At 38.1% G+C, this 25,782-nt stretch overlaps 1 protein-coding gene across 2 annotated transcripts in view; it reads right to left on the bottom strand.

Moving 5' to 3' along the window:
• Nucleotides 1-25,782, bottom strand: part of RMDN2 (regulator of microtubule dynamics 2) — a 47,883-nt gene that overhangs the window by 13,042 nt on the left and 9,059 nt on the right. For both annotated transcript variants that reach the window (XM_050710068.1, XM_035563190.2), the window contains exons 3-8: nt 24,443-24,635; nt 23,369-23,471; nt 21,208-21,268; nt 10,103-10,178; nt 8,343-8,420; nt 154-252 (exon numbers count right to left, since the gene is read on the bottom strand). In XM_050710068.1, coding sequence (XP_050566025.1) covers nt 154-252; nt 8,343-8,420; nt 10,103-10,178; nt 21,208-21,268; nt 23,369-23,471; nt 24,443-24,635 — 610 coding nt within the window. The remainder of the gene's footprint in view (nt 1-153; nt 253-8,342; nt 8,421-10,102; nt 10,179-21,207; nt 21,269-23,368; nt 23,472-24,442; nt 24,636-25,782) is intronic.

The raw sequence follows: 25,782 nt of genomic DNA on the forward strand, positions 1-25,782 counted from the left end.
AGAAAAAAATATTTTATTGTAGAGCTCTGTGGTGTTTAGGAGAACCCTTGATTTATAGCTACAGAACATAATCTGTTGAGCAGACATCTTGACAACAGTCACACACAGCAGCTGGTAAACAGTCACACAGGAAAACTCTTGGCTAGGACCTACCTTAAGAAAATTCTGCAACGCTTCTTCTACTGTTGAAGTTGGTGGAGTCCCAAAGAGAGCAGCAGCTACTTTCTTTTCAAGCCAAGACAACTGAGCTACCTATAATAAAAATATAAAAACATAAATAAAAAGCCCTTACGATTGCTTCCCAATTTCAGAGTGAATAGTGTCCTGTGCTGCTGTACTACTTACACAACTTATTTTGCAAGCAAGCTTGTAAAGGAATGCTTTATGCTGTTGATTTGCCAACTCAAAGCATAGCCTTTTGGATATTAGATTCCATTAACTCAGAAACGTACACTTCAAGAAATACAAAACATCAACATCACTGATATGAGAGTATTCCAATGTATGAATTTTAAAGTACAGTTTAGGTATCATAAGACCATGCTATTTTTCTAAGGCTAGAAAGTGCTTTAAACCTGTTAAGGTTTTCACGGCAGACAGCTTAGCATGGTAGTCCATGTACTGCCTGCTTTTCAACATTATGAAAAGTTGCTGCTACAGTCAAAATGTCAGTGCTTTTGGCCCTCATAAAACAAATTCACTTACTATGCAGAAGCTGGTCACAATCACTGTAAAGAAAAAGGTTTCATTTTTTCCTAACAAATAACATTTGCCAAAGGCTTCGTCTCTTTTCAGGAAGACAGGCTGCTATGAAAAGGACTTTAAGGGACTGTCACATTGCCACATAATGTACATGACTTCTTCCCTTACATATATTGACAGCTAACAGGAATTGCTCTGGTTATTGCCACAGAATACTTGGCTCCATCACCTAACACAGCAGAACACACCTCACGTCTCTAATGAAGGACAGAGCTGGGAAGGAATGCGGTGTGAGACTGGAGCCTGTTGAAATGGAGAAGCCACACTCATTTGGCCACATCTACTACATCTGTAAAGAAAACTCAGAACTTGATTTCTTCATGTCAGTATTTATTTGAACCACGGCCCTGATGGCTCCTGTCACCAAGTATGTCTGAGTTAAAAGATAGTAAAAACATGAAGGTTCTGTGTTTTACCAGCAACTTCCAGCATGATCTGTGCAACACAGAGAAGGGAGACATAGCCAAGAAAGAGAGCCACTCACTGGAGAGCCAAGAGGTGAAATAAGAGTCATCACATCTACAGACATCTCTGTTTCAGAGGCAGAGGTGATTCAAATAACACAGTTGAGCATTGAGCTCATGTCTGTTCTACTGCTGTTAAAAACCAAAATGGTTTTGGACAGCTTCAGACTATTCCTGCCTCATTCTCTGGCTTCCCAGTCTCTCCTTAGGGCTGTTGCTGCTTCCCCCTACCCTCTTGTGCTGAACTCAGCAATAATGTATTAGGTTACAGTTAATTATGGTAAACTATCAGAATCCATTGGCACCATAACACAAAGCTATCCACAGCCATCAGCCAGAACGCTTCTCTTTTAAACAGGCATCAATCTCTATGCATTTCTTGTTGCAAAGTGCCCTAAAAATACCACTGCAAAGAGTACAAATACAGGCCAGCAAGCAACAGAAAAATGCACAGGACCAGGTTTTCTTGCTGGCCTCAATGACTCAAGGTACATAAGAGCAACTCTGCTTGGAGACAGAAAGCATCCCGGCCAAGTTTTGCTGGTTGTTTGCTAGGGTTCAACACCTTCTTCGTTAAATGCCATCAGTAAGTCTTTCATGCAAAACCATCAAAAATGATCTTCCAGAGAGAGTAATAAAAAGCGTTCTTCATTCTCTCTCTCATCTCCCACTCTTGAAGCACCTTCTAAGAGAATGAAGTGCAGAATTTTATTTATTTATTTTTGAAAATCTCTCTGGTAATCTTCAAGTTCTTGTTCATAGAAACAACAAGATGTTTTCCCCCGTCCTGCACTGCTTTAACACTCTGTTATAAACTGCAGCATCCTGGTTAAAACTTCAAATTGGAGGTATGCATACAGCTCCCTCACACTCTTCACTTTCCTAGCTGCTCTCTAGTTTCTAAGACATATGCTGTGAAAGACGTCAAAAGGATTCGTGCAAACATATCGTTTTCTTTTGCTGCAGCATTCTTCATTCTCTTCGAAGAGGAAGGGGGTTTCTTTATTTCTAGGTCCATCTCATCATAGAGTAAGCTTACAGGAGAATGATAAAAAGGAAATAATAAAGGGAATCCATAGGCTTACACTGTTCTCTGCAAGACCACCCAGCACCCCAAGGGTATACATACAGTGCACAGATACAATTACCACACACGTGTCTGCTGTTCTGCAATAATGAGGGAACAAAATTGCAGTTTTTCCATGTAGAGTTATAATTACCTATTGAAAACACAAGTCCTTCCTGGCAGTTGTTTTACTTTCTTGCAAGATTTAATCAGAACTGATTTACTGAGGTTTTAGTCCTTATTTTGTCTGGCTTGGGTGCTGCTTTGCACTATTCAAACTTCTTAAAAGAAAATACACTCGGCCATTTTTATATTACAAACCCAACCAATCTAAAGCAATGTTTAAAAACAGAACACACGTATGGACGATAGCGATTTATCTTCAATGCACAGTGGATTCAATCCAATACTTTATGACTATTACACAGACAGACTGATGGTTCTGTAATGCTTCCAACTTGTCTTCCATACTTAAAGTATTCCAACTTGTAATCCACTGGCTTGATGAACTCATTGCAGCTAACTATCGCCATCTGTAAACGGTCCAGGTTCCTTGCACAGACCATAGGGACAGTGGCATTTCTAGTGGGCCATTGCTCTTATTTCACCTATGACGGTCCTGGATGAACACTCCTCTCTTTCCCTTCTTTCTTCCCCTTAACTACAAAAGGAGCATAGACAATTGTCCCTTGTGGATGGCTAAAGACAAGTGAGATGAATCCCATCACAACAGCCTAACCACACCCCTCTTGTGTCAGCCTGCACCCCCATACGACTGAGGTGGGAATAGAGCTGTTTTATGCAAGACACAAAATTGTGTCCTGGAGCAATAATGATGAACAGGAAATGATACCCTGCCCCTAAACACACAAAAGCACTGTTTTTAATTTGAAATAACTTTATTACAGTAAATCTTTTATGCCATGTTTAGCAAAATGGAAACGTTATTCCTAGCACACCAACTAACTATATTAAGTGTTCTCTGCGTGTGAACAAGCCCAGGCAGCAGAAACCCTGGTGTCGCATGCTCTAGTGTAGTGAAAATTTAACTTTTACAGTCAAGCTTACCTCAAACAGTGCAAAGCATATCTGAAGGTCCATAGAAAATAAAGTACGAAGAGATTGTTTGGGGTGAGATTGTAACTGTCATCAGCTTGAGCTTCACTTAATGCGTGTCCAGGAGCGGTACAGGACAGCAGAAAGTAATAAGGAAACAGCTAATGCATCAAGTAATGACTAGTATAACTCAAGAAAAAAATCATAGAAGGAAGATTGTCCTTGCCCTACAGATGATTTCCAAACCTTAGGTGAGCTCTGTTTTTTTTCAGGTTCCCCAAGCATTTTTTTCAGGTTTCCTGACGCGAGTCCCTCCCAAGCAGCCTGAAAATCCACAAAAGCACTGCAATAACAATTTACAAAGATCTCCTTTGAATGTACTGGGTCACTCTGAAGAGGAACACTGCTCCCCAGCTGCCATACTGAGGACAGCTAGTCTCACTTGCTCTAGAAGAGGTAAAAAACAAGGGCCTGAGGGACCATCAACCAACTCCTGAACTTCCCTAGAGTTGCAGCAGTGTGGGTCACCACAACAGCCTGGCTGCTGGCAAGGAGGGGAGGCCACTCTTCAGTGTCTCAAAGCTAATGAGACGGCTGGCTTGAAAGACCTCTCCTCGTGATCTGTCAAAAGAGCAAGTTCTCATCAGCTTATTCTACCCAAATCTCTAAGACCAGAGAGAAGAAAGGCACCCACAGAGTTAAACTGCAGCTGACTGCAGTACTGTCCAATCAGACCACTCTTTCCACCAAAGTTTAAGGCAGAAAATGTGATTCTCTCCTAAACACTGGGAAAAGAGATAACCTAATATGCATTTCTCCTCCATAGGCGTCAACAAAATTCACGTTGACTAGATCATTTAGTGACTGCAGACTGTTTTTCAGTTTTGTCTCCCACTTGGTTTTGATGAGATGCAAACCCTGCCCATTCACAGCTTATCAAATTCCAGGATGTTGGCACCAAGGAAACTAAGCCATTTGGACTGAAAATTCAGCCAGGAGGGACCTGCACCCCTAAAAGATATCCTCCTCCAATGTTTCCTTGCTAATAGCTCTCTTGTGACACATAACACAATTGTCTTCCATAAAGGAGAATGATTCCATTAATCCAGCTTCAGTAAAATATTAATGGTACCTACTTCATTATCTCCAGAGTTCTTTTTTTTTTTTTTTTTTAATCACAGTACATTAATGTGAAATTATTTAATACAATTTTACAATGTTTTGACTTCTGGAAGAGATTAAATAACTAGAGAGCAGTTTTAAAACACTGGCTTCCAACATAAATATTCTCTTTCTTGCCAGCTGACGAACCTACAGTCTGCACGGGCATTTAGCCATTTATCCAACTTGAATTCCCTGGGCTTTTCACTTTCCAGTAAGAGAAGCAAACTTACAGAGCACACAGACAAAGGAACTGGGTCAATTTGTTCCCCGATGTAACCCAAATAGATTAAATTGGGATACGCCAGAGATTAATTCAACACATGGCATGTAACCTACAAAACAAAAATTCCAAGAAATCTAATTTTTAACACCCCACTAACATTTACCAGAGGCTCTGATCCAGTTTCACAAGTATACGCTTACTATCTCGTGTCAGTCCTATAACGGCAAGTAGCCATAAGTCTTAACTAGATATGGACTCAGTTTTTTAAAAGCTACTCTAAACACTAAAGCAATAAATAAAAACAAACACTAAATTCTTAAGGATTATTAGACAATTGCTCACAAAATTCTAAAGAAAGAAATAATTACTATACACTATGCACCATAGATCATTTCACTTCTAATAAATATTTCTTGCCGATCTGGACAGCAAAGGTAACTTTCACTGTCTCTTAACAACAAAAAGCTGCAACTTAAAAGGCTCTACACACTACTTATTTTAAGTCACATGTGCATCTTGACACATCTTGGTTATGTCATGGAAGGCTGAGGAGAAAAAGTTTAGTTCACCATCATTAAAGACATTTTAAATGAAAACTATTTTGAGGCAGTTCTTTTTCCTTGCAATACTAATATCTCTTACACATACTAAATACTGGTTCGGTTTGCTTGACAGATATTTCAAAGTATTTTAATAACAATTATATGGTATTTAACTTTTCCTACACATTATAGATAACTAAAGATAAGCTGGGAAAAAAAAAAAAAACTCTACCATTTAGCAGTGTGCATCAGCTCTAGAAAAAGGAATACTTAAGTAACACTTGATAGGGTTCCACAGTTGCCTACTACTGTGGTGTTCTATTATGTTTGCTCAATGCATAAATAGTTGTTGTTTTTTCCCTTCGTCATAACAAAATAAAGAACATGCTTTGTATGGGAGCTACACATGCCTTATTGCATACACAGCAGCTCTTACAGACAGTACTTTGCCCATTATGACATCTATAAAGTGATCTATGAAAATCTTGCCTACCTGATCTTGATATGAGAATTAATTCTCTAACAAAGCAGTGATGATACTCCTTTCAAACCAGCATCTACCTCTTTTGTACAGTTCTGCTGGTTTTATAATGGTAAAAGAAACCAGAAGAACAAAAAAAAAACCCAACAACTGATTTTTAGACAACATGACACACAGAAGTCACTAGCTCTGCATCAACCCACTCAGTGCTGTAAGGCAGTGGCAATCCAGCCCATTGTCCTGCTGGAAGGCGCTGTGTCACTTTGCACCAGCTTCAGATCTGGCCCAGCAAGAAAAGCCACCGTGTAAGAAATGTGACGTTGCCACACCACTGCTCTTCACAAAGGGCTGCGTTGCACAGAGAAAGGTAGGCAAGGCCAAATTCTCGCAAAACTGCACAAATCAAATAAGCAACACTTACGGAAGAACAAATGTTAAGGCCAATCTTAGCTTGACCCAAAAGTGAGCTAAAGGTTAAAGCACAAACTAACCTTTTTTCCTCAGTCACCCCTTTTTTCCCTTTGTTTTCCTTGCAGTGGATAACACAGCCTTCCCAGCCTCATCCTCAGCTAGACTAAACAGGAAAAAAAAAGGAGGGTCTAAGAGGAGCCTAATCGCTCCATCTACAGGTAGCGATACAAAGGACGTGTAATATACATATTCTTTAAACACCCTATGACACTTCCCACCCTGAGGATTTGGAACCAATGCTATAGCTAACAGCCTAATGTAGGGATAATTACCACAGTATGAAACACCATAGTCTGCAGAAAAAGATCATGAAATTTGCTGCATCTTCCACAAGCTCCCAGACTAACTATATTACATGCACGACAAAACCTCTATTAATGGATCAGCACAGAAATTTACTCACTCAGTCTGCTAAAAACAACGGGAATATCATGAACCTCACTGGGCTAGGACTAAGATCTAACTTCCGTACTTGAGCAAGGTGTCTAAACCCAAACAATGGTCCCGAATAATTACCTCATCCTGCTACTGAAAGCGTACAAGTGACAAAAGAGCTGACCACCCTAGAAGTTAAAACAAAATGTTAGTCAGTCCTATACTTGCATTTATCTGTACTACACAAGTCTGCGCTTAGTTCTTCAGGCTACTATTTTGTCAAGGCCAGCAAGAAAGTCACAGAAAGCAAGAACTGAAAATAAGAAAAAAATAAAAATAAAAAAAATCAGTCTGAAGTATTTCAGTGGCTACATCTGTTTTTCAGTGGCTACATCAGACGTAGTTTCACTTAATACAACGCAGGTCAGGTCACCCCCTAAGGCAAATGCTTATCTGTTGCTTTATTGTTCACCAAGGAAGTTCTGCATAGATGCCACAAGTGCGGAACATGAATTCATAATGATACAGTGCAACAAACCACATGTAGTCAGTCAGTAAGTGGTGACTGTCACTAACGTGAAATACGATTAAAAGATAGCACAATATTAACAAAATGAGGTATGCTGAGACTACATGTAAAGCTTCCAAATGCAATAGCTCCAGTGTTAAATAAGCCATGAGAAACATCTGGGAGTGTTTGACATAAATGGAAGCTGCAGTCAGTCGTTGGACATCATATGAAAGTGCTTAAGGAATCACTGGTGAGAGATGCTCTTCAAAGGCAGGACAGCATGCATGATATAGGACAATCTTTGGCAACTCACTTTTGCAATGCTAATGCTGACATTGAAGAATACACTGTGATGAAAAGCAAAATAAGCTCTTTGAAAAAGTTGGTGTCATTCTTCGTTCGGATCAACTGAGAAAAAACGTAGTTGCTGAAAGCTTTTTGAAAGTTATATATATGATCTGAAAGAACTGCTGAAAGATTACCTGGCATTAAGGCTTGTTGCAGATAAAGACAAACAAAGTCAGAGGCTGCAACGTTCTAAATAACACGGCAACTCCTCCTTTCCAGTTTGCAGGGACTTCGTAATGACTAGCACTTGAAGTAGCTGGAGGAAAAAGGCAGGGCTGGAATTCACTGTACATCAGCCCTTACTACTCTGAGAGGCCTCCCAACAATCTTTTACAGCCTAGACTACGCAAGAACATTTTCTTCTGACAAGAGATGGTTCATAGCATAAAAGATGAAGTGATAAGGATAGTCATATGAGCCATCAAAGATGTGGGCTTCAGAATAGAGCAACTCTCATATTACAAGCACAAAGCATCATTTTTGCTAAAAAAACAAACAACAACTGCTAAACTGGCAAACCAGTCTTTTTTTTTTTTTTTCATGTGAGTACTTATCACTATGTCATTAATAAAATATTTAAAAGCTCTTGTTGAGTTGGCATAACAAAATTTGTATTTCTTGCAAAACTTCGGTAAACGACAGATTTTATACCTGTATCTTCGTTGTGATGTTCTCTTGAAATTTTACCAAGCCAGTATGGTAGTCCAATAACATCACACACGTGAAAATTAATTCAGGAAATGCATATGCACTGCTTCATTTAGCTCAAAACATCTACTCCAATAAACTCCTACTTTGTGTTAAGTCCCATTACTTCATTTGAAATGCATTATAATTTTTCTGTATATTCAATATGTAAGATATAAAAAAAAAACTTACTGAATAGCACCATCTTCCATTTAGGTAATATAAAAAAGGATCTTGAGGTTTAAGTTCAATTGCTTTGTCTAGGTGCTCCTATTAAAAAGAAAATCAGTGTCACTTTAGATATTTGCTTGGCAAGTGTGTTTACTTTCTAAGAGATTTGCTGCAAATCATATACAAATTCTGAAGTTTTCTTCTGCTGCAATTATTTTCTAACTTCCTAAATATATTTTAACTAGCAAACCCCTTCCTTATGGAGGAAAACCACAAACAAAATTATTTAACAGCTTTGCACACAATGCAACAAGACCACAAATAAACTGCTCAAAACTTCAATCAAAGAGCTTGAAAACTTTTGCCTGAAAAAAGGCAACAACTTAAACTACGTTCTTTTTATTTACAGTTAGTATTAGGGAACTGTCACACACCCGATCAGTGAGAAAGCAACCACTGTCTTTGATAGTTCTTACATGCCAGCACCCATCATTGAAGTCTTTTCCACCCTGTAACGTTACTGCTCCAAAGAAATGGTACAGGACACAACAAATTGTTATTATAATGTAAAATTCAGGAAATAAAAGGGTTCTGCTGCAGTGAAACAGTAACAGTTAGAAAGCATCTAATATGGTGATTCTTCCAAAACCACTGTCATTACAGGTCATAAATATCTTTATTTCTCTCTTTAGTTTACTGAACAAAGCTCTTACTGCTCAACCTGAGTTTAAAGAAAAAAGAAATATATTATTTCACCGCTAAGTACTATTTGTCTCAAAATAAATCTCTCTTCTAAGGCTTCATTTTTTTCAGATCTCTCTTCTTTTCTGACTAAGTCAGTCACTAAAATATCTGAGTTATACAGATATGAAAGCCTATTATTCTATCATTTTGTCCACAAACTAATCACATAGGAGCTATGTTTTCATGCTATTATTTTTCCCAAAGCCTTAGCATTGCCAAATGATCCACTTGGATTTCAGAAATTACTTCTGAAGAGCAAAACCTCACTGAAAAGGCAACTAACAACATGATTTCTTTTTAAATCCCATCCTTAAACAACAGCAGCACTTCTCTTTTTTTTTGTTTCTTCTTTTTTTGTTTTGTTGTTGTTCATTTGGTTGGTTGGTTTTATTTTTGTCATTTTCCCTTTCTTACCTAGCTAGTTGCAGCAGTTGGAGCTTAGCTAACTTGGCACAGCCTGGATGTAGTTAATGCGACACTCCAAGCCCTACCACGGGCTGGATGTGACGGGGACCTGTCACACATCTGCTGCCTCTCACTGATACCCAGAACGGGGGGACACTGGCTTGGAGGGCAGTGGGGAGAAAGAGCCAGAGCAATACTGAGGACAAGAGGTAGGGAGCACGTGCAACAAAAACTGCTAACTAGAATACACATTTACCTCTGAAAGGACAGTGTTAAAACAAACATAACTTATTAAAGGAGGCATGAAGCATGATTGCAGGACTATGTTAGTTCATCACTTAACAATTTGTATGTTTCGATTTTCTGAACAGAATTGTTACTCCCTTTTCCTCTTCCCTTTCACTACAAACTATAACAGAAATCTTGATGTTCCTCCCAGAATCCTACATCAATTTTTTTTTTGAAAGCATATAATCTGTTTGCATACATAAAAATAACTTCACTTTAACATCGACACCAAAATAAACCTGTGAGTCTGAATTACTGTGTTGGAAAAAATTCTTTGACACTGTATAAGGAAATAATTTAAAGGAATAGCTTAAACAAAACACCAAAAGCCTACAAAAACATACCTTAAAGAGATAACCATTCCTGATTTTGTTTTGAACACTTTCAAACTGAGACATATAGCCACACATAATTGCAAACCTGAGAGGGGAAAAAAAAAACACACACACATACTTTTTGTGATTTAAATAAACCTTTGAATCAAATTACAAAATATTTCAATACCTAGTTCACAGATTAACAACTGTTTTTCTTCCATCTTGACAGCTGGATAGAAGTTTGGCATGAACTGTACATATTCAGGAGCAGACAACAAAATAATACAAAACAAATAATGGAAACAAGAAGCTTAAATGACACTGTCAATGAACTGAAAAAACAGGGATTTTTCCGCCAAAATTTCCAGACAGCACCAGCATTGACAAAAGCTTAACTGGACACATTGTCCTCCAGACTGTGACACTCTGGGAATGTGAACACCATCAGCCACAGTACCTGACCTGGGAAGGCAAATTCTTGAGGCAGGCTCAGCAGCAAGCCACACGAGCCTCAAAAATCATACAGTCATCTTCTACCCTTCTCAAGCATCTCTGTGCATTTCTGAGCCTCTAGCATTCTTTTAATGGTGTTAAAATTATTTTAAAAGCACACAACACATTTTGCTCTTAGAAAACCCCTTCTGTCATTACTAGCTGTATATTGGTAAGGTTGTTTGTTTGTTTGTTTGTTTTAAATCTCAGAAATTGTGTACTGTGAGCAGAGATAAAAGAAATGCAAGGTCGTTTCTGTTAAAAAATTGTCTAATTGTTAAGCAGGTAAAACTGAAAATATTTTCAGAGATGCCTCTCCATAGAAAGTTATTTTCTAAGCAACACTGTTGATTTATTGATGCTTCATTTCAACTTTTATTGCATTGTCCTTATTACTTCAATAGCTACAGAAGCTACCGTTCATAAGGCAGCTCTCCCACGTATGTCAGTCCCACATTTCTTAGGCCTATATTCACTGCTATTATGATAATTTTACATTTCTGTACAAAACTGAAAGAACCACCTAAGATATATTTAAGCAGTATAAACCAATACAGATGTTTTCTTTTTTTCAGAATTTTACTTTTGTATTAAAAATTTCACAATGTAATATTGAATTAAAACAAAGAATAATCTTAAAAAAGGGGGAAAAAGTTGAAGTGCAGAGAAAAACAGGAGAGTTATGCAAGAAGCTTGTTAAGTTAATGATGCTAACAGAGCCACAATCCATATGGTGCACACAGTTTATAAGCATTACTAAACCTCAGCTTTCTTGAATTTCTTTATATAATGTAATTATTCAAGCTCCAATGAATTCTCATTAAAATGTCACTGTTATCATAACTAATTAAATAATTGTATTACTTACAGTCATACCTAATGTTTTTAATTAAGGTATACCCACACTATAGGTTATCGTGTTTTCAGTCTGCAAGTGTTTCCAGGTAAGGCATGAAAGTCAGAATAATGAGTAGCTGAATTTGTAAGAGCTCCATACAGCCTGCCAAACACTGCTGAGCAGGATGTAAGTTGTGACCAACACACACAGAACAAAACCTAGCTAATGGCAGCACTACTTCTGATGGTTAAATCTGCAAGGGAAGCGTATTTCGTATGGGAAAGAGCTGGGAGGGAGAGAAAAAGCAAGGGGGGGGTCAGGAAAGTTCAGGTATTTAGAAAGAGGGGGAAGGCACGGAAACCTTTATTAGGCTTCAGTAACTCAGGCAACGTTTCCCATATTCCCTTTACTCATTAAGTGCTAATCTGATAAACTCAGCATACCATAGCTAAACGGATTGCTGCTACAAAAGAAAACAATGAAAAGCGAACAAGCTAATCCAGCACCTTGCAGTATTTCCCTGTCTGTGCGTGACAAGAAAGAGGGCCTTAGTCTAAACCAGTTCAAAGAAAAACTTCTACTTACAGCCAAAATAGCCAGGAAGGGAAATCCCGATAAAATTTTCAATGAATGAAAAAATAAGCTGACCTACTAACTTGAAAGCTTTTTTTTTTTTTCCCCTCCAAGTTAAAAATGAGAACGTCTTTCTATATTAACTTCCTTTTTGTCTCTATTTTACACTTTTGAACTGGGCTATACAAAAAAGAAATTGGCATAAATCTGTTAATTTGATTTAAAATTTGATGGCATTTCAGATGCTCATTTCTGGGAGAGAAAAAAAAGTGTTTTTTTTTGGTTGTTGTTTTTTTTATTATTATTATATTTGGTTTTGCCTATAAAGAATTCTTAGATGTTTGAAATGATTTTAAATTTTTAAAAAAGAAGCATAAGAAAGCAAATTTTATCCTCACTGATCCAGACAGTAGTATTAAGAAAATGATCAGCGCAAACTCGGGAGGACCTAGCTAAATACGCTTCCATCTATTTTTTTTAAATTCAATCCAGAAATCGTTTTGCCAGGTCCATGGCACAGCTCTTCGCAAGGCAAAGCAGAAGTGCTGCTGCTGCCCAGATCCTCACCCCGCAGCTGAGCTCCTCGGTCTTCTTCAGCGGCCTGCCCCATCTAGTGGTCACACGTGGAAACATCCAACAACTGAAGGCCCTGGCGGTTTTAACTTTTTTTTTTTTTTTTTTTTAAAAAACATCAGCATTTTGTCCGCTATTATAAAAACTCCAGGGGAAAAAAATAATAAAAAAATAATCACATAATAATGATTAAATACCTTAAGAAATGAGAGAAATATGTCTTTTGCAAGCAAGTTTTCCTCTTTTTCCTCACAACCGCTGCTTAGTTATGCTCTGTGAAAATCCGAATTAAAATATTCCTATGCTATCTTCTCAGAGAAAAATAAAAAGCTATGCAATACTAGCACTGAAAAGAAGTGATCTAACAGCTAATGTTACCCCTGGTTAATGTCAACAAATGGCCACAGAAATTCATCAAAGTAAGTGCAACGTAGATGGTCATGTAACTTCATTGATACGGATAAAATACTTCTATGCAGATTAATCATTCACGATTAAAACTCAATTATTATTATTTTTTCCCCAGACCAAGGAGAATTCATGTTATCCCTCCTGGTGTTCCAGAATTTCTATACATATTCCGACAAAATAAGACTGGGAGGGGCATACCTGCTGCAAAAGGAAGAGCAGCAGGTGGATCCAGCAAGTTTTTACATCAAGAATGCTCGCAAGCAACATGAATTTTAAAGCCACAAATTCAGAGAGATGATACCAACAGCTAGGCTCTGGCAACCACAGTTTATCCATCCCATATGAGATGGATACACAGAAAAGATTTAAAGCCTCCAGTCAAAATTAAGCCACATTAGGACACTCCAAATCCCATTTTACTACTTGGCCTTCAATCCCCTCGTACACATATTTCACAGACTCATATATTCTGACAGTCTCTGCAATGCAGCCAGACCCCAAAGCTTTCTTTTTAATCTGATGTCAACGAGATATCAATTCCTATTGAATTGCAGGGAGATTTTTGCAACTTATATTGCTGCTTATGACTCCTGTTGCATTACTCTTTTAGAGATCAGACTTTTTGAATTTTTCAAGTTGTATCACTTTGATACAATGATGCATTCTTATAAAAGTATAGCTATTAAGATTCAAAGGAAAAATAAAGCATGAGTTTGCTATCACCCCCCTTATGGGGGTGAGGGTACACCTCACTTAGCGGCTAAGAATGTGAAAGACTGCCAAAGGACAAAGAAAAATGTGCCAAGGTGCAAAGTGAAGTGTTTAGGATTTGGGGTGTTGTTTTTTTTTATTTCATTTAGTTTGTTTTGTTTTTACAACTTGGAATGCATCTAAGTCTACGCTGTAGAAATTGGCAGAAAAATAGTTTTCATATTAAAAAATTACCAGAGCACTGAAGCTGAGCTCCAGGAAAACATCACATGTAGCATACACTTGCATAGATGGCACTTCCATGAAAAACACAGCCATATTTTGGTTAATAAAAAAATAAAAAAAATATGAAAGTAAGGATGTTGAAGAATTGTGGCTTAATAAATTCTAACACAATAAATCAAAACAAGAAAACATGCTGCTGCTAAGGGACATTCACAGAAGTTCATCAGTAGAAAATGTATGCCATAGTTGCATTTCTGAGGCTGTGGAACCCACAACTGAATTGTGTTCCAAAAACTTAAAATTTAAGTTTGTAACAGACATTAGTAGTCCTTACAGCTGCAAATATGACCTTGAAAAAATTAGCCAGGTATAATCCTGACAAATCTGGAAACAGAGTGAAACGATAGCTTTCACAGAGAGCAACACAACAACTGCCCTTGACATGAAGGTAATGACGGACCACTTGGTTGCCAGTATTATTTTTCCCTGTGACCATTCTGGCAAAAAGCTACTAGTAAATAGATGTTTTCACAATTCAAACCTACCTCCTTTGAACTTGCTGCATTGCTGTTTCAAGAACCTTATCCCAGGGGACGCATCACAACAGGACTATCTGAAGCCCTCTGTGAAGTGCTCCTGTCATGCAAGTGTCAACATCTGCTACCTCCCCTCCAGAATGAGGAAAATCCACACCACAAAAAATAAAAACATGAGCAGACAGAGAACTTGGGAGGAAGGACCACAAACATCCTGAGGCACTGCAACATTTCTGAACAGAAACATTGCAGTGACCTGTTCTATGGAAATGAAAAAATAAAAATAAATTCCTCACTAGGTTGTTTTTTTTTTTCGTCAAAAAATGACTTACCTAATCACTAACCCCAGCAACCACATAGTCCTTATAGGTGACCTTCCACCATTATCTCATTTAAGCGCTCTTTAACCAGGAATACACACCTCCCTGATCCACTTACTATAGAACAAGTTACACGTTTGCAGAAATGGCTTCTAAATTTGTCCTTCTGTATTTGATTTTTTTTCCTTAATAATACGTAATTTAAGGATAATTGATTAAGATTAAGCATAATTAAGAACAAAGATTACTGTAAAACTCATTTTTGGTCTCCTCATAAAGCTAATACAAGACAATACTACTAACCTGAAACTTTGTTACAGAAAGTTTGACTGAGAGCAGTATTTCTGGTCCAGGTATCAACTCCTGAAAAGTAAGACTGTACAATAGAAACAGACACTTGTAGCTTGTAATTTATCTGTCTCTGCTACAGTTCAAAAGTCACATCAAATAAGGGATAACTCAGGAGAGAAAGTTACAAGTGTTTAGTTAGATACCTGGTATAGATTTCATTTTAAGTCAGTAGTATGAAAATAACCTACAAAATGTTCTTTTACAAGTTTTATTTCACTAGAAAAATACTTTTCAGTCATTGAGCCCTACAAATTACCTGTTATAATTCTATTACTAATAGTACATGGCATGAAAAATCTTGGGGGCAACCGTGGTTCAGGAGGAGTCTTCACTTAAAATTACTAGGTTTTCACTTGATAATTTCACTCTGGTCTAAATGAAACACATGTGCTATACAACTCCTATCAGCAGGTAAGATCTACAGAGTAGCCTGAACTTAACTGCAGCACTAAGTTTATTTGTGGCAAACAAACCAAAACGTAGCTCACCAAATGGTTTTTCTAAGTAAATGGAACGAAAACTGTCTGCATCTAGGAACCTCTCTGTTCTTTGCAAAAACTGTAACAGCACCTCTTCAGCAAAAAAAGGAGGTGCAGGGCCCTGGGTAACAGCAGAGGAGCTTTCTGGACCAAAATCTTGAACAAAACAAGGCAAAAAAAACAAACAAAAAAACTCACAAACATAAAACCCACTTGTTTTGCAAAAGAACTTAAAAGTTTGTGTACTATTAACATGTGTCTAGATTTTGCGTTTTCTGTAATTTAAAATCATAAAGCACTGCCATCTGAAGTAACTACAGTACTGAATCATCCTTGTTGTACTTCCAATTAAAAACTTGATTATAAAGATGGTTCATGGTCCAAGATGAACTGCGAGGGTTCACAGTTATCATTTGGGAATCACTGACCCACTTTTTTTGAGACATGGGGGAAAACACCATGACCTGCAACTGGCCTATGCCAACTTCTGCATGCAGGTTCTTTCACAGCTTGAATAATCAACACAGGCTGCACAAATCAGCAAGCCATGCACAGTAGTCATTCCTCATCTCTTTGGGGGTGATCAAACAAATAATAAAAGGTTACAGCTATGTTTTTATTTTCCAGTGTTTCTATTTACTAAAGTTTTTTAGAATTGACCATTCAAAAAAGATTTAGTGATCTGACTGGCAACCACAGTCTGAAGTGTGATCACATTGTATGTAAGACACAACAACTGAACTCTAGGCCTACATGAGCAAGAGTCTGCTGACAAAATCATTCCACAAAGTTCTCCTGCTGCAGATAAAAAATTACATTTTACTTCCCAGACAGCTTATAGCAGTTGCACAGCACAAGAAAAACCCTGCTCTGGAAAAGGGATGCTTTTGCCAGCGTAACTCTCATCTGCACTAGGGCTTTACTGAACAGTTACGTTAGTCAGGGTGTGACCAAAACATATTTTATTTATGCCGTAAACAGAGCTTTCAAGCAACAGGGATAAGCTTCCAAAAGAAACTTTGAGAGGCCTATTGCCCTGCTCTTTGCTAAACTGTAGAAAGAGTGCCAGATTATATAAAGTTCTATGGAAGTGTTATTGTGAGACAATATTCAACAGTGCAGCTGCAAGTGACCCTTTCTGATGCAGAGGAAAGGCAAGAAGTAGTTATAAAGACTAATTCAAAAAGGAATTGGCCCTAAAATTGGAAATATACACAAACATCTAAGCTAGCATTACCCTCATTGGATAGGTATTAAATAACAGCAAACAATTAACTAAAGATCTACATTAGAAATCTTCAATACAAACTGAATTGCAACTTGCAAGAGAAATATGAAGTAATAAGAAGAGGTTCTATAAATATAGTAGAAGGAAAAGAACAACAAAGAAAAGTATTTAACAATTCATAACCAGAAAACAAAACAAAACAAAAAAAGAGATGAAACCAACACGGTTGAAATCAATTTCCTCCTTTTTGCTTATATCCCTGCCCCCCAGGGGTTAACTGTAAGTGGAGAGCAGGAAATATGACCAGGAACAGAACAGGCCTATTATTTAATCCTTACTCATTTATTAAGCAGTTTAGGACAACATTAGAAATAATGCATGAGTGAACAACGTAGACAGCAGCTATACCAAACATGCATTAAAACCTTAGCCATGCTGATAGGAAATAGCAAAACCCCTACGGAAAGATAAAGTGCAGATTAGGAAGAAATCAACCAAATCTTTCCGTATGCAAGGTCAGAAAGCCAGCTTCGTCATCAGCAGCTAATACCGAAACAGGTAATCTTACATGAAAAGTGAAAAAATTCTGTCTGACAAATCAATGGACTTACCTTACACAGGCTAAGATTATTTAATAGGTTCTTCAGTTACCTTATATAACTTAATCTTTTACATCGGCAGTGAGATGAAAAGGAAGGATTTTGGTCTGAGACAGTGTTGTTTTCCCTCATGCTGAGCTACTCATCTGCAGCCAGCCCAAGTTCTTGCTCTGTATCTGATCTCCAGTTATAGTTGATAGACCCCCTATTCAATTCGCAGAATCCCTGCCTGGACTGCTCTGCCTACTGCTGCTGGAGATGCCCTAGGGTGTCCCATCACTCCCAGCTGCCGGCCCAGAAGGGTACAGGCCCCAAAAGATCACATGTGATGTATGTCATGTCACACAAATATCCTGGCATTGTCAAATGGCAAGTGGTCTATTAGATGATAATTCTCCATCCCCCAAAAGGGTAGGAGGAGTCCCTTACTCAAATGCAGACATGCATAAGGAATACATTTACATGCCAACCTGGAATTGGGTAGTGCACTTCAACTGTGAACTTGGGTAAAACTGGTACACACTTCTTCCCTAACTGACCACCTGTTAGCAATCCTAATATTTTTGTATAAAGATTTTTCATTATGCTTTTCTCTTATCATTTTTAATTATAGATTTCATATTACTCTCACATGTTATTTCTTCATGCCTTAATTGTATTTTGCTTTTCTGTTCACACATAGTCTTGGCTATTTATGATTTTAAGCAAAATTCTATTTGCATACAACTTTGAGAGTCGAGTTTATACAGGAAAGATTCCCTGAACTCTTCTTTCCTCTGTTCATGGCAATTAACATGTAAAATACCGTTAAAATAAACTGCATAAATTTGCATCTGCCAGACCCAACCAAAGCAGATCTGACATACAGCTGACAACCAAGTTCTTCCGGGTAATGGGGAAAGTCCCAGAAGAAAGGAAAAGGGAAGAACAGTTGCTAGTTCGAAAGTGAAAGAGAAAGACAGGACAGAGGTTACAGACAAGCCAGCCTAATCTGAAAACATTCTTGCATGTTTTTTTCCTGAAGTGTAGAGGTACACAAAGCAGTTAACACAAGTTTGTCCTGAAACACACATTATCAAAGAAAACTAGCTTTTTTTTTTTCCTGAAAAGATAAACCAGCTCAGTATATTAAAGGAGTGCAACACAGGGAATATAGACCTCACTATACTCACTGAGTTTGTCCTGTATTACATCTCTCAATCTAATTATGAAAATATTGTTTAGATTAAATCACCTGCAGACAATTGCAGAACAAGGTTCACGTGAACCTGAGCATTATTGAAGGTGTTCCATAGAGTTTTGTCCTGGGTGAATTATCTTCCAGTTATTTCATTAATGAAATCAACGCTTTATAAAAAATAAGAAAAAACAACAGAAAGAAATCCTTCAAAATAAGACTGCAAAGTAGACATAAGTATTTGCATCCCAAATGGCAAATCATCCTCAATAAACCAGAGAAATGATCTAAAATCAACATGAAATCTATGCAACTTGTGGAAAGTACTACACCAAGGAAGAAAAAAAGAAATTCACAGTTACAAACAAGCCCACTGCTGGTTAAGTAGCAGCACAACAGAAGAAGATGTACAGGGACCCCAGCCTAAGAGCTGCCAGGCTAGAAAGCAACATTCAACTGTCTTTCTGGATCATATCAAGAGGGAAGTTCACTACATTCAGTGCTTCAGCGGGAGCAGTATGGTGCACTACACTTTAAGAAGTTATGCATCAAATCAGAAAGACTTCAGAAAAGAAAAATAGATAAAATAATGTGGAAAAATATAATTATATCAAGCTATTCAAATCTGTTATGTCCATCTATATCTCTAGAAAGCCAACAGTTCAGTAAGTGATAAAACCCTCACATTTATTTACAACCCACATACAAGAAGTATGGCAACTGCAAACCATACAAAAATCCATTGCCTGTAACAAGAAGCAGGAGCTTACAAAACATGAGATTCTCTACTTAAAACTCTCAAATAGGCTTTCTCAACTAACCCCTCAAACACATCTCCTTACGCTCATGACTCTTCCCTTGCTAGACGTGCCTGCCAGTACAAGATCTCACATCTGAAGTCCAGCAGACCACCTACACCTGCCCAAATAGCATGCAAGCTTTTGTCAGCATAGTTTCCGCCACTAGAATTTATACCACAAGATTCTATCAGTTTCACAGGATAGCGGGGGGAACGGGCAGTCATGCATGTGTGTGATTTGTGATTGCTTATAGGCCCAGCTTTAGCCGAGAGGGGTATACCAGCATTATCCGAAGAAGTGACTACGACTGTGATCAGGCAAACAGCAGAAATGGCTGCAAATTGCTTTCAGTGGGTGTTCTAGCTGAAGGGGCTTCAAATCACCTTGAACTGAGGAGTGATGCTCGGATGATCCTCTTTTCTGTTTATTTTGCCAGAGTAGCAACCTCCAGCTGATTGGCATTAAGAGGCAGTTGGGTAAGGCCAAAAGCAACAGTTTTTACCTTAAACTGCCACATTACAAACACCTGGGGCCTAGGTTTCACCTCCAGACAGGTGTCATCGTTACTTCCAAGAGACTGGAAAGAGTAAATGCAAATTTCTGTGACAGTGAAGCTTCGCCAAGATTCCCACAGCACACCACTTCCAGCACCCCATTATTACAAAGAGGGTGTTTTGATCGCTAATTGCTATAAACTAAAAGGGAAACGAAAATCATAGAAATATGGCAATGCTCACAGGAACGCAGAAGGGAAGAATAACATAGCCATCCTTGAAAATCAGGAGGAGTGAGAGACCAAACCGGAGAGTCACCTAATCAAATGAAATTATCTGTATTTAATCACATATCTAAACCTGAGCTAGCCGACATGTGCTCCCTTTATTGGCAATGGAGAAGTAGTCAACTGAACCTGACGAAAAATTAATCTCACCCTAACTCAGATGGGTAACATGAACTCAGATGGACTGCACTTCAGAAGTGGCTACTACTTTTTAGACAGCAAAGGAAGCCTGGGATAGGGTTTAGATATCTGAAAGATAAGCAAATTCCTAACCGATATGTGCAATGATAAAATTAATTAAGAACATAGAAATCAAACTGGAAAGGAAAAGCTAAGAGCATTAGAAAAGAAATCAGAAATTCAATAAAACTGACTAGCAAAAGAGCAATGTGAAGAATTACCGGTTAGAACTCAGCAGAATTACTTTCTACCTGATAATGTTGATTGGATAAAAAATGTTCAATTTGCAGAAAGTTTGTTGACTTCTGGCAAGGTCTATGAAATTAATCCAAGTGCAAGGCTTAGAGGAAGATGGCATGATAGAACAAAAACTGACAAATTATTTGAAACTTCCACAATGCTGTCACTTTTTTAATTATTGCAGTTTAGACTATCAAAATTTGGGGAGGGTGCTTACTTTTCATAAATGTAAAGACAAAATATGAGACAATGTTATTTTGAGAACTGTTGAGAGAGGAAAATTAATAGAAAACTATGGTTTCTTTGAGTAGTCGTACGTTGATTTAAGCAAAATATTTACATCTCGATTTCATGGTACTTACTAAAGTATGGTTAGTAAGCTGTTTCACATGCTATAACAACTGCTTCACAGAATACTTCAATGTAATTTTTTAGCTACAACTGATAGTAATTGACTTCCATAAAACTATTAATGAATATTTTATCAAATTGGTGTCCAACTCCAGCATGATAAATATAACTTGCTGTGGGCACTATTTATAGCCAAAAGACAGCTGTCTTTTTACTGGCTTTGAAAATATATATAACTACAACAAAAATTCACTTTCTCAAACTTACCACTGGTGACTCTCAGCACTGCTGGCATCCAGCTGGACAGCCTTTTCAGCTTTATCCTTTCCTGTAAAAGGAATACAATATATTAAAGGATTCATTGTACTCTTCCACATTTTAGGCAACTCTCAAGAACCAAGAAATCAGATATACTCTAGCTGCAAATAAATTGTTTCTTTCTCTTACAAGCATATAGTTTGACAATCATGGCTTTACATCATTTGCATATGTATATGTGTGTGCTCCCCCCATCTTATTTTTATATACATATATATATATATATATATATATATATAAAAAAAATTGTTGCTATTTTGTATTTTCTCTTAGTTCATTTCATTAATTCAGATGCAACTAAATCAGGGAAGGATTAGACCACACTGTTGAAGGTGGCTGTGTTTGTAAGATAGAATTCCCTTAAAAGCAGGTTAGAGAAGCACCTGTCAGGAAAAAAAAAAAAAAAAAAAAAAAAAAGGCAGAGCTGTTTTCTGCCTTGGGTACAGAATGAACTAGTTAAATTTCCTTTCCAGTACAAAGACCTTCATTAGGTTCCACTTTTAACTGAATAAAGATGACAGTAGGTGGCTTGATCAAACCCACACACGCAGTAAGAAGTTCAGAGGAGATGCTTGCTGTTTGCAAAATCTCAGCTGCAACCAATTAAACCACACTGACATTTCTGTATTACAAGTTAACTTCATAAAAACAAAGAGCAGCATACACAGTCCTCCAACCTAGTGGAATGAAAAAAAACACTAAACCACTGCCAGCTCCCCTGCCGCCTCAATCCCTCTGCACTACTTCCAAAAACAGAGAAAAAAGGCTGCCGCCACCCAGCACTTCGTGAGAATAAAACAGACAAGGCTGATTACTCAACACCTAAGTCCAAACATCATTCCTTCTCTCCCTGTCTTTTGCTATGCCATTATCTTCCTGCATCAGAGGTGACATCTGGTTACTGGTAAAGGCAAAGGATACAACAGAGTTTACTGTTGTAACATAGTTTGTGTCTATCTTCACAGCAATATGCAACTTACATACAAAGAAGCTAAGCTGCTACTAAAGCTAAGAGAGTATCAATTAAGTAGTTAAGATAGCACAAGTCTTCATGAGCATTTAGATGATAAAAGGATAGGGATGGGGAACTTGGACAAGCTAAGGTTAGTTATAGAATATGTAATGATAGCCCACAAGCATTACTGTCTTCAAGGATGACAAAGGGCAGTCAAAATTGCTTTTTTAGTGATGGTGTCACTGTTGACAGAAAAATAAATAAATAAGTGAAAAGAGTCACAAAAGATAAAACAACCTGAACGTTGTGAATATACTTACCTAACCTTAATTTGGTGCAGCAAAAAAGGGAGAGGAAATGCATAAACAAAGGAGAGAGAGACATATTCCCAGATACAGGCAAAAAAGGATTACCATAAGAACAATGTGTCGAACAGACTTGAGGAGGGTGACATAGGTAGAAAAGAAGTAGGCTTTATTGCAATCAAGAGAAGGTTGAAAATAAAAAGGGAAATGTAAACTGTAAACTTTTTACTATAAATGTAAAATACAACTAGACAGAAAAAAAAAGGGGGGGGGGGGGAGATGCTTTTAAAAGCAACAACACCACCAACAAAAAAAAGACCTATGAAGAAGAAAATCAGAACCCTGTTAAGGCTAAGTTGTCAAACAGGATAGATGGGGAGAGAAGCCTGGAAGCACCATCTTCAATCGTCACACCTGACTTATGTTTCTTGTGGACAGTGTTTCCAGATTCACAGTTTTACCCCTACCACCACCATAAAAGAGGCTGCTGATTTGCAGGAGTGCTCCTTTGCCTCAGAAAAGCAGAAAAACAAACCTTCCTTTTAAGAAGACAGATGTCAGCACATTCTCTTTCCATCTGATTCTCATCAAAATAAAGGATTTTAAGGCACCATCCAGAGCCAGCAGCCTTCAGTCGTGACCAGCAATACTTCTCCTACATCGATTTCAGATCTCTCCAATGAGGAAAGAATGGACTGAAGCTGCGCAAGGTTGCAGTTTTTTGTGCAAAACATTTTTATTACAGTAAAAATGCTCACATTTACTGGATTGGAAAAATTTACTGAAGCTCAAAGCATGTTTCACCACATTTACATGACATTCTACCCAAACATTTTTTTTATGTATTTACCATCAGAAACATATTTCTTCTTCTCCTCAGTATCAGCAGTCATCTCAAACATATCTCCATACGCACGTGCAACTCTCCAAAGAAAGTCCACACAGTTTTCATACTGAAAGTAGAGGACAGCCGAGTAATTAAACTGATCAGAATGGGATTTACACAGCTTCCTTTAATAATAATACTTAGAGTAGGTTAGAGGAACATGGCATAAATCTTCAGACAGTTCGTATCCTTCTATAGAACTTCTAATTTATGTGAGAAACAAATACCAATTTTCAGTTGCCAAAGGAGAAGGCAGCTTTTGGAAATACCCTAGACGGTCTAAATATATTTTATTTCAAAAAACAGTTTTGAAGTTGTTTTTTAATTAAAAATATAAAGGTAACCCAGTAAACCACAGCAGATCCCTGAATGATGTGACGGGTACTGTATTCAGGTATGAAACGTGCACAACATTCACTTTCAAGTAGTATCTCATCTATTTGCTTGGGTATTTCAATACGTAAATAAAAATATAATCAGAACTACTTATGTTTGTCAAATCAGAAGAAAATGATACCTTGAATAAAGCACTAACCATAAACACTTTGCAATTTTATCAAGAGTTACACAAGTGTGTAGTACAGTCATCGAAGGAAAAATTCACACGAAGATTACCATAAAGGTATAAGCAGACTACTGGCTCCTAATGTCATTTCTTCAGGACACTTGATCTGGTTACTATCTTATTCCACAGGACTTTCTCATATGGGGCAATTCTAAAACCAGCAAAGAAAGTTTCATTTATCTAGAAGAAAAGCCCATGATAGATTTCTTTGTTGCATGTAAGAATACACATATCAAACAAAGCCTCCAAATTACTGAGCCTGGATGGTACATAAAATAATACAACTTCCATGCCCACCCAACCTGAATATTGGCACCACCTTGAAATATTTATTTTTCACCATATTTTTTGAGTGAGCATGAAATTGCATCTTCCATTCCTGTGTGCATTTTTATGCTTACATTAGGGAAGTTCTCAGAGGTAGAGCTAACCATAAGTAAATAGCAACATAATACTAAGTTTACCCTTAATACCTTGTCATCTTTCTCAAGTAGCAGCCTGAAGCTCTCCTTTTTATCATCTTCTGAACCCTTGTGCAAACTGTCCACCTGCTGTAGAAGAGTAAGTAACGCTTCTTCTTCTGATTGCACAGTGACATCAGGTGATTTCTTACACCACTTTTCTTCCTCAGAATCTCCTTCAGTATCAGTATGAGCTGTGAGGTAACTAAAAATCACAGAAAATAATAACCATCTTTTCTACAAATATTGGCAAATCACTATGAAATTAAAATGCAAAAAAAAAAAAAGGTGTAATTTATTCAATTTGTCCAACCTGAAAAGAATTTTTTAATACATGGAATCAAGCTTATTGTTATTACAGAACCTTTATCTTCAAAAGGATAACCATAATTCCAAATACAACAAGCAAGTAATTATATTGTCCTGCCTAATACTACATTGAAAAAAATTAGATACATATTAGAAACATGTGTCCTTGTGTTTCAAATGCAGAACACTGCATTTGAACACTGCACTCCGCCACAAAACTGGCGGAGGAGCTGGCCAAGCCGCTTTCCATCATTTATCAGCAGTCCTGGCTATCAGGAGCGGTCCCAGTCGACTGGCGGCTAGCAAATGTGACGCCCATCTACAAGAAGGGCCGGAGGGTAGACCCGGGGAACTATAGGCCTGTTAGTTTGACCTCGGCGCCAGGGAAGCTCATGGAGCAGATTATCTTGAATGTCGTCATGCGGCACTTGCAGGGCAACCAGGCGATCAGGCCCAGTCAGCATGGGTTTATGAAAGGTAGGTCCTGCTTGACGAACCTGATCTCCTTCTATGACCAAGTGACGCGCCTGGTGGATGAGGGGAAGGCTGTGGATGTGATCTACCTTGACTTCAGTATGGCTTTTGACACCATTTCCCACAACATTCTCCTCAAGAAACTGGCTGCTCGTGGCTTGGACTGGCGTACGTTTCGTTGGGTTAAAAACTGGCTGGATGGCCGGGCCCAGAGAGTTGTGGTGAATGGAGTCAAATCCAGTGGGAGGCCAGTCACTAGTGGAGTCCCCCAGGGCTCAGTACTGGGGCCAGTCCTCTTCAATACCTTTATCGATGACCTGGACGAGGGGATCGAGTGCACCCTCAGTAAGTTTGCAGATGACACCAAGCTAAGTGCGTGTGTCGATCTGCTCGAGGGCAGGAAGGCTCTGCAGGAGGATCTGGATAGGCTGGACCGATGGGCTGAGGTCAACTGTATGAAGTCCAACAAGGCCAAGTGCCGGGTCCTGCACCTGGGGCACAACAACCCCAAGCAGCGCTACAGGCTGGGAGATGAGTGGCTGGAAAGCTGCCTGGCCGAGAAGGACCTG

This window comes from Cygnus atratus, chromosome 3 (assembly GCF_013377495.2).
Source record: "Cygnus atratus isolate AKBS03 ecotype Queensland, Australia chromosome 3, CAtr_DNAZoo_HiC_assembly, whole genome shotgun sequence".
NCBI lineage: Eukaryota > Metazoa > Chordata > Aves > Anseriformes > Anatidae > Cygnus > Cygnus atratus.